The sequence below is a fragment of the Silurus meridionalis genome, chromosome 21 (genome assembly GCF_014805685.1).
Source record: "Silurus meridionalis isolate SWU-2019-XX chromosome 21, ASM1480568v1, whole genome shotgun sequence".
NCBI lineage: Eukaryota > Metazoa > Chordata > Actinopteri > Siluriformes > Siluridae > Silurus > Silurus meridionalis.
Genome location: NC_060904.1, coordinates 2,439,971 through 2,455,671, shown reverse-complemented (window position 1 = coordinate 2,455,671; position 15,701 = coordinate 2,439,971). Strand labels below are relative to the sequence as shown.

The 15,701-nt window shown below is 39.6% G+C and overlaps 2 protein-coding genes across 8 annotated transcripts in view; both read right to left on the bottom strand.

Annotated features, from left to right (window-relative positions):
* Window positions 1–664: 664 nt before the first annotated feature.
* eif1axb (eukaryotic translation initiation factor 1A X-linked b) lies at window positions 665–5,533 on the bottom strand. Its single transcript, XM_046877307.1, has 7 exons — window positions 5,362–5,533; window positions 3,878–3,961; window positions 3,377–3,480; window positions 2,736–2,786; window positions 2,197–2,278; window positions 1,983–2,074; window positions 665–1,135 (listed from the first exon to the last, which is right to left on the bottom strand). The coding sequence occupies exons 1-7, from the start codon at window positions 5,375–5,377 to the stop codon at window positions 1,130–1,132; spliced, it is 435 nt and encodes a 144-aa protein (XP_046733263.1). The 5' UTR covers window positions 5,378–5,533; the 3' UTR covers window positions 665–1,129.
* A 4,338-nt stretch (window positions 5,534–9,871) lies between these two features.
* The window catches only part of rps6ka3b (ribosomal protein S6 kinase, polypeptide 3b), a 38,006-nt gene continuing 32,176 nt past the window's right edge, over window positions 9,872–15,701 (bottom strand). For 6 of the 7 annotated variants that reach the window (XM_046877300.1, XM_046877303.1, XM_046877301.1 and 3 more), the window contains 9 exons: window positions 15,502–15,623; window positions 14,314–14,439; window positions 14,128–14,217; window positions 13,177–13,335; window positions 12,498–12,659; window positions 12,316–12,392; window positions 11,068–11,185; window positions 10,767–10,907; window positions 9,872–10,397 (listed from right to left, as the gene is read on the bottom strand). In XM_046877300.1, coding sequence (XP_046733256.1) covers window positions 10,275–10,397; window positions 10,767–10,907; window positions 11,068–11,185; window positions 12,316–12,392; window positions 12,498–12,659; window positions 13,177–13,335; window positions 14,128–14,217; window positions 14,314–14,439; window positions 15,502–15,623 — 1,118 coding nt within the window. In that variant the 3' untranslated portion in view covers window positions 9,872–10,274. The remainder of the gene's footprint in view (window positions 10,398–10,766; window positions 10,908–11,067; window positions 11,186–12,315; window positions 12,393–12,497; window positions 12,660–13,176; window positions 13,336–14,127; window positions 14,218–14,313; window positions 14,440–15,501; window positions 15,624–15,701) is intronic. The other variant, XM_046877302.1, reaches the window with a different exon arrangement.

Genomic DNA, 15,701 nt, shown 5'->3' with positions numbered 1-15,701 from the left:
AGAACACTCCATTTTGTTAAGTTTCCATCATGTAGTCATGTGGAGACCCCAGTTAATGATGTTCTACCACTCTGAAGAGTATAATAAGCAGTCATTGGAGTCTATAAAGCACACATAACCTGGTATTACACACACACACACATAGAAATGAAGGTCCTTCAGTGGTTTACTGGGACCAGTTCAGCTCCTGAGTCTCTACAGGGAACGATGCTGCTGTTGAATAAGTCACGTGACATTTAATTCAACGCAATGAATCAGACTCACAAAGAAAACAATTTCATGGAGTATCTTTTATTTCAAAATCATTTCTCATCTGATCAAAAGGCAGAAGAAAAGGAAAACCGGGAAAAAAACCAACAATGGCAATGAATTAATCCAGAAAATAACTTGTCTTTTTGTTTTTATACAAAAAAAGACAACTTGTAAAATTAGTGATTTTTGTAGATAAATATTTTGAGCTTTGACTAGTTTCTTTTTTCCTTCCCTTCTTTAAATCATTGAAATAAAACATCTGAGGTTTATTTGAAACTCATCATGGACTTGATCTACACATGCACCTAAAGAACCCTCAGTCGCTTCAGAAAGCGTCGCAGGAGCACAGAGATGCACCGAGTTAAAGACCTGGAGAGTGAACTCAATCAGCCGGGGAAACAAAAAGCACGGGTACTTCTCATTTCTTTTTATTTAACTCTCATATATATATAAAATAAAAAATAAATCAGATTACTCGATTCAAAAACATCCACAAAAGAGGCAACGTGTTCACGTGTGTTCCGGGATTGTGTTTTCATTTCTCTTGATCATTTGGACGCTATAAGAATTACAGACTGCAAAGACAAAAAAAAAAAAAAAAAAAATAAAAAAACCCATAAAATTGTTTGTTTTTATTGCGAATCCAGAGATTCTTCAACTAAATTCCACAGTGTTGTGAAATTAATATAAATACATTAAAAACTAACAATGTATTGTAAATAGTGATGCAGTCAATTAGTAACAGGATCCCGAAATCTGAGCCTTGGGGGTCCGAGAGAGAGAGAGAGAGAGAGAAAGAGAAATAGAGGGTCAGACTCGGGCATCCCGTCTCCGCTGGCGGACACAAATCCACTTCCTCCTCAGCAGCAGCTCCGTGTTAGATCTATAGGACACATCAGGACAAATTCAAATTAGCAAAACGCAATAGCAGAACACAGAGGTATTATATACAGTACATTGCCAAAAGTTTGTGGACACCCGGTCATTCCACATTTAGTCCCAATTTGTCCTTGTAATTCTTCTGGGAAGATGTTACACTAGATTTTGTGGAGATTTGTGCTCATTTATCCACAAGTGTTAGTAAAGGCAGGTACTGATGTAGGTGAGGTGAGGAGGCCTGGGGTGCAGTCAGCATTCACTGTTATCCCAGAGATCTTTAATAGGGTGGAGGTCAGAGCTCTATAGCAGGCCACTTCAGATCTTTCTGTCTAAACCATGTGAAGCAGATCTTCATGGAGCTCGCTTTGTGCACAGGAGCCCTGACAGGTTTGGGTTTCCAAGTTCAAGTGAACGCAATGTTTTATTAAACTGCATCCAATTGTGTGCCACCAGCTTTGTGGTGAAGTTTGGAGAAGAACCACATATGGCAGGAAAGGTTGGGTGTCCCAATACTTTTGTCTATTTTTTGACAAATTATACAGAGGAGACAACAATGAGCTTTATTTGAGACTTAAACTACAACTCGTGGATTGTCTGATGAGTCCAATCTTTTCCACACAGGGCCGGTGTGGGTGCAGGTTTTCATCCCAACCAATCAATGGGCAAACCTGATAATGATAATTAGATTTAAACTGGTAGAATTTGGTGTGAACTTGGGCTTGGAATGAAAACCTTCACCCACACCAGGTCTTTGTGGAAGAATAACTCCATGGTTGACACTGGAGAAAAAGTAAATTAAGCAGATCTCAGGAACCTCCTGAACATAACATTCCTAATAAAAAACGACTTACATCATCAATGTCCTCGTCGTCATCTCCAATATCGTCGAACTGGATTTCGTCGTCGTCTCCGGGTCCGAACGTGTCCGTCTCGTTGATTTTGGCTAAAAAAATAAAAATAAAATAAATAAACCGGACGAGGGGGAAAAAAGAAGAAACTTGTCAGTTGTGAAGCTTTTAATCAGCAAGTCTGTGAGAGAGAAGTGAATTCCAGGAAGACAGATACCGTGCTCTGGAAGCTCTCCATACGCCTTCAAGCTCCGAGCCTCGTCAGCGTTGTACTTCAGAATTACGTCTGCTTTTGTGTCCTAAAATAACATAAAAATAAAAAAAAATTGCTGAATCAGTGACCCTGTGTGTTTATGTTTTATTGTACATCTGACCAGAGAACTGAAACTCTTTGGATTTGAACTGTTGGCTCTTAAAAAGAAAATCATTCTAGGACCTGTGACACTTTCAGAAAGATTTATACTTTCTATTATTTTTACATAATCACTCAGAAACCACTCATTTATAGACTCCAGTGTCTGGAGAAGATTGAATTCAATGTAAGTATATTTCTATAGCACTTTTCATAATGGCTTTACAGGATGCAAGAATTATAGAACAAAACATTTTAATAATTGAACCGTGTGTATTTATCCCCAATGAGGAAGCCTGGGGCGAGGAAAAGATTGAGGAAAAACATCTGGAGCAGAGCATTTAGTCTACAAATGGAATCAGTATAAAGGGGTGCTGGGCAGTTCCACCTGAGCAGAAACTCACCTGATAATCCCTCAGGCCAATGAGAATAATGTCTGATGTGTTGATCCAAACCTGTTTAGAGAAAAAGGGAGGTGAGTAACGACAGCATGACGACGAGATCAGAGTGACATAAAACCTGCTTGTGAAACACCTGACTGAACAGTGAACAAGTTCATATCCAGCAAAGTGGCTGTTGCTTTTCTGTTTTCCTAGAAATCGGCTTCCAAGCGCTATTTTCGTATTCTCTTTTTAGGAATAAATGACGCCCCCACTTCAGTAATCTAACCACTGAGAATAAGAACAGCCTCTAAAAACATTCCCACTTCTGCTGCTGGACACAACTCATCAAAAAAAGGGCTCAGGTTAAAACCTGGAAAAACAACAAGATACCACTGTTGGGGCCCTGTGCAAGGCCCTTAATGCTCAACTGCGTTCCTATTTACATGTGGGACAGTCAGAAAGCATTTCACTTCATGTCGTACTGTAGACGTGTGTGAAATAAAATCTGATTTGATAATGCGGTGAGTTGCCTGGGGGCCCTATGGAAAGCTGGACTCTACCCTCTTAATGGCACGTTGAACGAAACCCCCCGCCCAAAAAAAAAAAAAACCCACGAGTCAGCACCAGCAGTCTGCGAGATAAAGAGAGAGAAAGAACAGTACCTTTTTCCGGAGCTTTCCTCGGATGTGACAAAGCCGCTTGACGCCGTCAAAACACATGGCCTCCAACCTGCCGTTTCCCAGCATTTTTATCACCTGGGCATACTCTGGAAGAGAACGTGGTGTAAAACATGACGCAATCATCAAAATAAAGTCTGCTCCAACTGCACATAAACGCTTTTGATACGGCGGGGCTTTAGTCTTTTTTCGTAACCATGGTTACATCAGTGTTTTGCTTGTTCACTTCATCCTGATTTATTACTGTCAGAACTAAAGTGTGTGAACACCTAAATATAAGATTTGTACATACTTTTTAAACATCCCTTATCCTCAACTCTTTTGGGAAGTGTGTGAGGTGAATGGGTCACAGGACCATCACATGATCAAAAATAGGCCAATTAGCTGCACTAAATCCAGGACTGTGTGTGTGTGCGTGTATTTGTGTATAATGCCTATAATCTCACTCTCAATGTTTCAGGGTGGAACCTGGTGAACATGCGTTACCTTGTCCATCCTCTTTAAACACCAGCTCCCTCTTCTCCGACTCGTTCTCATTCTTACCACGTCTCCTGTTCTTACCTCCCTTACCTGCGCACGTGATGAGAAAGAACATCAGATACAAGAAAAACACACACACTCCAACCAAATAAATAATAAATAACGGAAGACTATATAGAACTGTTTTATACTAAAACATTTTCCCTCTGTGCCAGGCTGAGAATGACTTTTTCAGCAGTAACACAGAAAGAGTGTGTGTGTGTGTGTGTGTGTGTGTGTGTGTGTGTGTGTGTGTGTGTGTGGACTACAGTCGTGATGTTACTGGTCTAAACTTCAACTCTCAGGTGGTCCTTTCTAGTCTCCTTCGTTGAATAAAGAGATAAATCAATCTATCTATTTATCTATCCTAGAATCATTTATAACCAGGCACCAGTTCAAACCGGTTTTGAGTCCAGTTCATCTTTCTCATGGCATTGTTTGAGACGCACTTATCCAGAGCGACTTACAACGATCTCAATTTAACAATTGAGCAGTTGAGGAGTTGCTCAGGGGGTCTAACAGGGGCAGCTTGGTAGACCTGAGATTTAAATTTACTATCAGAAGTCAAAAGATCTTAACCCCTGAGCTACCATTTCCTCCTGCCACTTCCTCTTCCAGGTCATCCCTGGCTCGGTTGGTAGAGATCTAAACCTGCAGGATGTTCACAAATAAGCTAAAGGCTTCCACAGGGAGCAGATCAATTAAACCAAGATATCACTTGATGTAAATAATAACAGAGTTACGAATTCTTAAAAGTTTATCATTAATAATTGTATCAGGGAACATCAGAAGTTTGGAAGCCAGGTTCCATTTTGAGTTCCTCTCAGTTCTTCATCATCATCATCATCATCATGAATTCTTCCTCAGGATTAACACGTCTGGCTTGTAATGAAACATTAATCGGGTTTCTGGAGCCAGATGTTATATATTGTGTTGAAACATCTGTACATGTAAAACTGAACTGTAGGAATCAGGGACTTTTAGTTACATGTTCTGCATTATAGAGAAACACGTGAGAGATGATGGGACGGTGTCAACACAATACAGTTAATCAGCAGGTCAAAATCTAATAAAAATATAAAGCATAGGGTTTTTTTATTTTTTTTTTATAATCACTAATTATTATAATTCGTGTTTTCTATCCACTGCACCGGCCGTCTGAGGGCGCGAGCGCCTCCGGTTCCATATGAACACAAAACCCGCACACTGACGGCCTTTAAAATATAAAATAAAACACAATATCTGACTTTTAGCTAATAAAATCCTGATTTTCTTACTTTTTAATGGTTGTATTAAACATTTTTATTGAGAAATAACCACAATTAAATAAACGCCAGAGATGCTAACGCGGTGAGATTAGCCTGTTTGCTAATCCAAGCTCGTGCCTCAAATACGTATGTTTTGTTTTTAAGACATTAAGCCGTAAACTTTAACAAATACAAACTTTTTACCTTTATTTTTCGGCATGTTTTAGATATCCGATCAGTTCCAAAAAGGAAAAACGTTTTAAATGTATAAAAATATTTTTTTTTTCTCTCCACACAGGCGGCGAGGGACAGCAACTCGAGGAGAAAGAGACCTGCTCGAGTTAAGGCGTCATGCGCATGTGCAGGCCCTTCAAACCGAACAAGCTTTATTGAACACAGTTTCTGTGACGTAATAGTGATGGGACGATCGAATCATTTTAGTGACTCGGTTCTTTCTCTCTTCGAGATGACTCGTTTTTCTGAGTCACATTTAAAACGAACGAATCGTTCATGAACGAACTGTCAATACAACATATATATGTTTATTTGAATATAAATGTATAGAAATTTGCTTATGCTTTTTTTAAATTCCTGAACTTTACATCAACAAAACATATAACATTAAAATCTTAACTGTTTATAATTTTTTGTTGTTCTGAGTCACTTCAGATTAACTGTTAGGCCATGATCAGGTCATACACGTGTTATAATCCAAACACTAAAGGAAGCCAAAACATCAGCCGATCACCTCCACACGTACTCGACCATGTTACAAGCACTGCATGCAGAGTTTTCGAGGCGATTTCAAAACTCTTGAGAGTAAAAAGCACATGGTTTCTTCTCCCTTCAACTGCAGTGTGGATAATGCACCAAGTGATGTTCAGATGGAACTCACTGACCTGCAATCTGACACACTTCTGGACTTTTACTCCTCCCTCACAGAGGAGAACCTTCCACACCTGAGGAGGCATGCTCAGAGGATTCTAGTCCTCTTTGGATCTACCCATGTATGTAAACAGACATTCTCAGTGATGAAGTTCAACAAATCCAAACACAGATCCTCTATCACTGATGACCACCTCTCAGCTGTCCTTCACATAGCCACCTCAGACATTCAGCCAGATTTCACTGCCCTTGTTCAAGCCCAGAACAGACTGGATTATTCTCACTGAAGAGGTCAAATAAGGTGGAAAACATTACAAGTTATTGTTTGTTGTATTGCTGTATTTCTATAAACTTAAGTTGTTTTTCATTGTTTGTGGAGATTAATAATAACCTATACACCACAATTTCACATTGCCTAATATAAATATTCACAGAATAGTTTTATTCTTCCAATTATCAGTACCAGTTATTCAAAATATATCATTTAGTGCATTTTAAAATGGAAGAAAGTTGAGCAGAATTAAGTTTAAGTTATCGTTGGTGTGACCCTCTGACACAATTCAGGTTTCTCATGTGGCCCCTTGTAAAAATGAATTCCCCATCGCTGGCCTAACAGTAGGATTGAGTGTAATAATGTTGACAGGTTCCTATACTGAAACAAATCACACACTCCAAGCAAAGTGACCTTCCAGCCTAGACAGTAGTGCTGTGTGCTTACTGGCCACTTTAATAGGAACATCTGCACCCTGATCATCCATGCAATCATCGGACAGGGAAAATGAGTCGCCTGGTCTTTTTCTTTAGTTTTCATCTGGACGGTTTGGATGTTTTGTTCTGCTGGTGATACTTTTCAGCTATCAATCTAGACATTTCGAGATGTGTTTTTTTTTCTATACCACTCTGTGTATGGGTTTGTGTGTGTGTGAGTGTGTGTGAGGGAAAATCCAGGAGATCATCAGTTTTTAAAACACACACCAACAACCACACCAGGGAGATTTTTCCTCTGATTCACCATGATGATGCTAAACATCACCTGAAGCTCTTGATAGATCCTGTAGATACCTGATTTTACACACTCGGCTGCTGCAGCATTAATGGCTGACTGGACAACTGCATGAATATTCTTATTATGGAATTTTATTTCATTATATCAGTATAGGTTATGATTTATGCATATGTATTAATTGTTTGGGGGAGTGGTAGCTCAGTGGTTAAAACTCTGGTTTACTGATCTGAAGGTCGGGGGGTTTCTAACTCTGGTATCTCCAAACTGCCACTCTTGTGGCCCCTGAGCAAGGCCCTTAACCCTCTGTGCTCCAGGGGCATTGTAATATGTCTGACCCTGCGCTCTGACCCCTGCTCCCTAAAATCACTGGAATATGCGAAGAAATATCCATTGGATCAAAAAAAGTATTCTTAAAAACAACAAAAAAAAAGGTCGTCTGTTGGATCGGACCACTCGGACCAGCCTGCGCTCCACATGCGCCCACGACCAGTCGTCGGTTCACCACTGTTCCTTCCTTGGAGCACTTTCGATAAAGAGAATTTGTCAAACTCGCCTATTTTTGGTGCTTCTAACAGGTCAAGTTTGAGGATGAAATGTTCACTCGCTGCCTAACAAATAAATCCACCCACTAACAGTTACCATGATGAAGAGATCATGTGCTATTCACTTCACCGCTCATAATGTTATAATGTCAATGTTTTGCCTGATTATGTATATTCATAGCGCTTTTAACAATGCACATTGTCTCAAAGCAGCTTCACAGGAATAACGTTACAAATATCAATTTCAGCATCAGAAATGGCGTCTAAGATTTTTGCCTATAGGTTTATCCCCTAATACGTGAGCCAGTGGTGGCAGAGGCAAAGAAAAACTCTCAAGGAAAAACCTTGTGAGGAAACAGACTCAAACAATGACCATTCATTACAGCTCGAGCACTGTTATAGTGACTGGGGAATTCCTATTCCATATATGGGTTGATTTTGAAAAATCTCATTGTTTGTTTCTCCTCATAATCTCACACACACGCACGCACGCACACACACAGAGAGAGCGAGAGAGTAGAGCTGCTAGCTTCTCACCAACTATAGTTGTTTAAAGCATCTATTTATTTCATTTATAAAAATATATCTTGAAAATCCTCCTCGACCAAATTCTTCTCACAAACTCACTTTGAAAAAGAAAAGAAAAAAAAAAAAAAAACATGGGCACATGCGAATGTTCTTATGCAAAGCCTTTCATAAAACCTGAGTTTCCGGCGTATTACGAGTCATGTGACGTTGTGTGTGTGTGTGTGTGTGTGAGTGTGTGTTTCTTTAATGCAGTCTGTGAAGCTGAAGAAGAGTCTGATCATCTCACATTCAGCAGAAGTTTGAGTTTGCTCTCGCACGGCTCTGACCACATCTCCAGAACATGATCAAGTTTAAAGCAAAGAAAGTCCACTGACAGGTTTAAGACTGAAGTGGAGCTCAAGATATTTAAAAAGTGGTGCACTATACGGACAATAATTTCTGGACACCTGAGCATTAGATTGCTATGAGCTTTTTGAAGATCCCATTCCACATTTGGTCCCCATTTATATTAAGCTTCACTCCTCTGAGAAGATGTTCCACTATATTTTGTAAAGATTCATTCAGACACATGGGTGTTAGTAAAGTCAGGTGCAGATGTAGAAGAAATTTCCCCACTGTGGGATGAATAAAGGTATATCTTATGTAGGTGAGGAGGCCTGGGGTGCAGTCAGCGATCACATTCATCCCAGAGGTGTTTAATAGGGTTGGGGCTCTATAGTAGATCTTTCACTCCAACCCATGTAAAGTAGACCTGCTATATGATTGCGTGCCTCCAGCTTTTTTTAACAGCTTGCGGAAGGACCACATCTGGCTGGAAAAGGCAGGTGTCTCAATACTTTTGGCCATACATTGTTTGTTATTACAGGCTGCGGTTTTAAATACAAACCTGAGAAAGACAGATTTTTGGTGTCACATAAAAGGGCGTGGAATCAGAATGGAAATCACGATGCACACAAACGTCTCCTGATCTGCTTCAAACATTAAAAAAAAGTCTAGCAAAACCTTAACTAGATGAATTATTCTCTAAATAAGAGAGTACGAGTTGAATATGACCTCTGGAAGCAATCTCACGTGCGTCACCTTTTGTCTAATTTGCATAAAATTGTGCATAAAATCCACATCGTTTTTTCCATAATTTGAATTTTTGTGATATTTACAGACAGGATTCTTTTTTTTTAAATCCTAAAACTATAAGCCTGTAATTTCAGTGCGTAATTCTATTACAGGTTACAGTTTCACAACTAATCTACAGCCGAATCCTGGATTCTGATTGGTCAGAAAGTGTATATATTTATTTATTTTAAACAAAAGATCCCAGGGTTATATTATAGTGCTTCACCATTGGCCTAATTTGCATAACATTTGCATAATCTTTGTTTTGACATTTGTATTTAAATCCTTAAACTATAACCTGTAATTTGAATGATGTGCCTTTAATTGTTCCCTTGAATAAACTTCAGACAAAAAAAAAAAAAACACTCAAACAACTAATTTAACGCTAATCTGCTAATAATCATAATCAATATATTACCTATAAATATATATTTATATATTTTTGTTGGCTCCTGATGTTCATCCAATCAGAGTCTTAATGCTTGATGTTAAAGAGTAGAAATACTTGTACATGTTGATTTTCACATGGAAAGTAAACGAATGATGGTGTACGTATTTTGTTCCTATATATATAAAAAAAAAAAAAAAAAAGAAAATCAGGTTTGAAAACCGATTATATCCAGAACACGTATGATTTGGATTGTTTTTCTGAGAAATAGCTTATATTTATCGATATCTGATACCATTTCTTAGTACAACAGCCCAGTCTCTTCAATACAATAAGATTGTTCTCTATCAGTTTTATAAAACTAATATTACAGTATATTACAAGTTCATATGCACGAGTCTCTGGTTTCCTGGAAAAAAAAAAAAAATAGTCCACAGAACGTTCCGGATTTGTATCGATTTTTCCGATCCACTTCGAACAGAGATGAGGAAGTTATAAATGGTCCACCAGGGGGCATCAGAGTCTGGGCTTTCTTGTAATCGAGGGGCAGGCGGGCGTATCAGCTGGGCTTCAAGGCTAGGTGTCGGGGGTTGGGGGGGTGCTAACGCCATGCCGCGAGGTCTGTGGTTGGTTGGGTGGTGTGGTGGGCGGAGCCTCAGAGAGCAGTAGAGGTCACTTTCTTTACCCCTCGCCGCTGAGCGAGAAACGAGCAGCCGACCGGTTCCAGAACGGGTGGAACGTTCCTGCTCAGAGCGGAGTACGTCGCCGCCATGGCACCCTGGACAGAGCAGATATCGCTGTGACATCACTGATCATGTGATGCAGCTAACAAAATCCATCATGTGTCTTATCAGTCTCTATAATATACTGCTGGATTCTGATTGGTTGGTTGTTTGATGACAAACACAACACTTTTAATAATGTTAAAAAGTTCAATTAGAGTCGCTGGCTGTGGTATGAAAGAAATAAAACAATATACTGCATACTCAGTTATAATTATAGTTATTAATATTATATCCCATCTCACGCTGCAGTTCCGTTGATTTTGGATTATAAAGTAAAATAGTTCCATCTATATTTATTATTTAATACTGTAACAGTAACACAGTGCAATCCGACACAGATTATTCGAGTACGTGCCCCGTACCTTGACCAGATGAGGAGCGTCCTGTCGGTTGAGCTGGTATTTCGGTAGCTGGTCTTTGTGAACGATCCACGGATGCCTCAACACCTGAGCTGCCGTCAATCTCTGATGAGGGTCGACGTGGAGCATTTTAGATACCAGATCCTACGGGAAACAGGAGCACGATCAGACTGGCTCGAAAATCTTAATGATTTTTTTAAGCTTTTTGAATTCAGTTTTAAAACTGGTGGTCCTTGCCGGAGTCTCAGGTCCGAACCCACATGTCCCCTGGATACAGCGTAAAAAAAATAACCAGACGACCCACCTTGGCCTCGGGGGAGACGGAGTTCCAGTATCCGCCGGTGAGTGAGAACTTCCCGCTGCCGATCCTAGCCAGAATCTCCTCAGGAGTGTCCTCAGGTCCGTTAGCGAACGGAGTGAAGCTGTAAAACGGCCCAGACTCGTGTTAATAAGGAATTCATGCTCATACACATTCAGTGGATAATAAATCGACCTCAATTCTTGAGAAGTGTCTCGATCCGTGCTTCATTCAGGTGTGATTGCAGCCGAATCCGACACTTTTCATTACGCATGCATTCATTATCAGGAGCACAACACAAACGGCTTGCAGTTTACAGTTTAACGACAGCCAAGAATTTATTTCACTTATTCTGGAAGAAAAAGGAGATGGTTTCTACTTTACATTTGGAACAAATTAGGTTCTGTTTGAAGGGCGAACAGTTTGACAAAACCTTTTCTCTGTTACCTCGATGGAAACTCGGACTACAGACTAATGCATAATTTGTTAATATAATGTTTTAATATTTTTGTTCATCAATTTATGGTAAACCATATTTCTTCAACCTGAGGTTCTGCGACCCCTAGAGGGCCCGCGGCGGTACTGCAGGGGGTCCGCTATTTAATGTTGAAATTAAATGAATTGATGTTCAAATAATTTTTATGTTTATAAAAAAAAAAAAATCAACGTTGGTAAAAACATCAAAGATAAAATGCAAATATTGTAAGTATTACAATAAAGTTCTATAAACTAAAAGCTGATGTTCCTGTAAATATATAATAGTCCACCTGATATTAGGAGTATTAAACTGCAAATCTTTTATAATTAAAATAAAATAAAAGATCTGCGTATAACTTAATAAATTGTGATAAAATCTTTTTGAAAAATTTGAACATATATGAAAACGATGACAATGATGCATGTATAACAACACCAACATTCTAATTATCTTAATATAATATAAATAGTGTAATATGATGGGTTTCAATTAATATCACTGCTAATGTTTGACACATTTTGTATCCTTGACCTGAAAAACGTTCAAGACCCCTGGTGTAAACAGGTGTTGTAAGGGATGTCGTGTGGTGGTTTTTTTTGCTGTTTTCTGTTTTTTTTTCTAATTTTGATTGTATTATTTGTACATGTAAAAGAGAGGAAATATGTAAGATTGCAAATTCATTTTCAAAATCTTTCTTATTTGAAGAAAAAAAAAAAGAAAAAAAAGGAAAGAAAAGGAATGCACATTCGCACCACCGTTCGCTCGTTCACATTTACCCTGTAAGCATTGTGTAGAGAAGAACTCCCAGACTCCAGATATCACACGCAGCGTCGTAACCCTGCTTCTTCAGCACCTACAGGACACAATCATGCACTTCTGCTTTAACCTGCATTACATGACCGCAACTCGTTTATACGTGAAAGAGTGAAAAGAGTGAAAGAAGATTTGAGATTTGTACCTCCGGTGCTACAAAGTTAGCCGTGTAGCATGGCGTCATCAGGAGGCCGTTCTCCGCCCTCAGCTGCTTGGCAAAGCCAAAGTCGCAGATCCGGATGGACTCGGGGTTTCCGGATTCGTCCACGTAAAGAATATTACTCGGTTTGAGGTCTCTGTGGACCACCTGAGAAGAAGGTACGGGAAGTACACATGAAGCGATAAATGATTGAGGTTCTCCTGTGTCAGTATGCACTTCAACACTTTGCATGGCATAAAATGACCAGGATGAATCTTATGAATTTAACAATTTCCTTGTGGGATCAATAAAGTCCACTAATTCTGATCATTTATTTATTCTGATAGGAATGCTGGGATATTATCTGGAATGCTGGAGTATGATATAAAATGCTGGGAAATGATTACATTATAGGGATGAAAGATGGGGATAAGAGATGAAATGCTGGGGTAGGATATTAAATTCAGGGGTAGGATATGGAATGATGAGGTAGGATATGGAATGATGAGGTAGGATATGGAATGCTGGGGTAAGATATGGAATGATGAGGTAGGATATGGAATGCTGGGGTAGGATATGGAATGCTGGGGTAAGATATGGAATGATGGTGTAGGATATGGAATGATGGGGTAGGATATGGAATGCTGGGGTAAGTTATGGAATGCTGGGGTATGATTATAAATACCCCTTGTGTATGAAGGTACTCCACAGTCTTGGTGATGGTGTAGAGCACTGCACTGGCCTCCCTCTCAGAGAAGAACTTCTGGCGGAGGATTTTATCCAGCAGCTCTCCTCCTTTAAGCAGCTCAGTCACCAGGAAAACCGAGCGGCCGTCGTCATACACCTGCGCAACACAGAGAGCAACTTCCTCACCATGAGCAGTGATTAAACTGCAGCGATGGAAACTTTCCACGGGAATTAAAGGGAATTAACTGTAAATTTACAGAATTGCAGGTGTTCAGCCCCTAACAGGGAACTTCAATGTGGTTGAAAATATTCACAAAAATTACATATATATTACAGACATTTACGTTTTAAACTTCTACATTTGAGTCCAAAGAAGAAATAAATAAAACAACAAAACAGTAATAGTGTAAAATATATATTAAGAAATAATCTGTAATTTTCCTACTTACAATGGAATCAGAAATATCTGTATTAGTTTGCATGCACAACAGCTTATGACCAAACTAAATGTTTGTATATGATATAGTTTATATACATTTCCACAAATTTCTAATGAATTCCTGTAAAAAGTCTGGTACTTTTCCACAACTTGGAATATGTCCAAAAATTCCCCACGGAAAGTTTCTGTAAAGTTTCGGAAAATTTACCGGAAATGGTCCGCCCCTTTGCAACCCTGTAACACCGTGTGTATGTGGGACAGTTTGCTTATATTTCGCTCGGAATGAGAACATCTGCAGCTGATTAAAGCGTGGAAACGGAACGCATCCTAGCTGAACTGAAGAGAAACTTGGCTTCACGCCCATAGAAAAGAGGGAATCGATTTGGACGTAAATATTCTCTTAAGACATTAACAGGATCATGTTACAATAAGTGGTCATTCTACACACACACACACACACACACACACACACACACACACACACACACACACACACACACACACACTCACATCCTTCAGTGTGATGATGTTTGGATGCTGGCCATAGCGCAAGAGGATTTCCACCTCCTCGTTTGGATCCCTTTTGGCTTTATTGATGATCTGATTATAAATGAAAAAAAGTGCACAAGGTTAGAACGTTAATTTGCGTGATTACGCCCAGGAATATTAAGTTACAGGCAGAAACGAAGCGGTCACCTTGACAGCGTACTCCATGCTGGTGCTTTTCTGAATGCAGCGTTTGCAGATGGAGTACGAGCCGACGCCGATGTCCTCCTTCACATCGTACAAGTCGGCGAACTGAGACGTGTTCCTGTGAAGCTGCTGCGAAAAAAAAAAAAGACACAAAAAAAAAAACACTAACAGAGTGTGAGACTCATCAACATTTGGGATGAGTGTGAACACTGACTGCACCTCAGGCCTCCTTCATCTTCTCACCTACAGCAGCACCTGACTTTACAAACTCTGAATGAATCTCCACAAAATCTAGTGGAACATCTCAGAAGAGATGAAGAGAAGAAAAAAAAAGGAGCACATGCATCTTGTGGTCAGGTGTCCACAAACTTTTGTCCATATTTTGTTATCTTTAAATGTTGAATTTCCTTTTCTTTCGAAATTTTACTTTTAAAAGTATTGGCCCCCAAAATAATAATCCGATTATAGATTTCACAAGAAGATCCTCTAAAGAGAACATTTCCTTCTGAGGTTTCTCCGAGCGCATTCTTGGCCACTTCCTTCTCCTTTTTTTCTACTTGTGCAAACAAATTTGCTTTTAAACCAAAAAGCTGGACACTTGATCTTTTGCTGCTTGGCTTGGTCATGATGAATGTACGTGTCCTGGAAGTCTTCCTTTTGAAGCGTGTCAAAGATCTTCTGCAATTGGTGCTGGATTTCCGCAATGGTGTCAAAACGGCGAGCTTTGAAGTGAGATCGTGTGAAATGTTCTCTGACGATCATCATGCACGAGTTGCCTAATGGTTTTGATATTTTCAGGTTTTCCTGTTTTCTCGTCGTCTTCCAGTGATGTTTGTTTGTTTGTTAAACTTTTATTGTATATTTTAAATGTAATAATTTGTGTGATGTATAAGTGGATTAAAAGTCTGAGGTCAGAAAGTGGTATTTTTCCAGTGATGGTCTTACGCTCATGAAGCGACTCGTACGTTGAACGTATGCAAAACGTCTCGGTAGCAGATTTGCTCAGTTTCGCGCAGAATTTCACGTTTGCTCTTTGTTCTAAACTTGCTGTCCGCAGACGTGGAAACGCACGTGATCAGAATAGCACCAGTTACACCATTGTCTCGTGACTATTTAATACCACCTCATAATTCCACAACTGTCCATTCTCTTGGAGGAAAGGTGTGTGTGTGTGTGTGTGTGTGTGTTTACCTGCACTATAGAGCTCACGTTACTCTGCAATGGCTGCGTTTCCTCTTCTGAGCTGATGGCCACAAAGCTGAAACCTCTGAAGAGCTGATGAGCATTGGCACTAGGGGGCACACCTGGTGAATCTACACACACACACACACACACACACACACACACACACACACACACACACACACACACACACACACACACACACACAC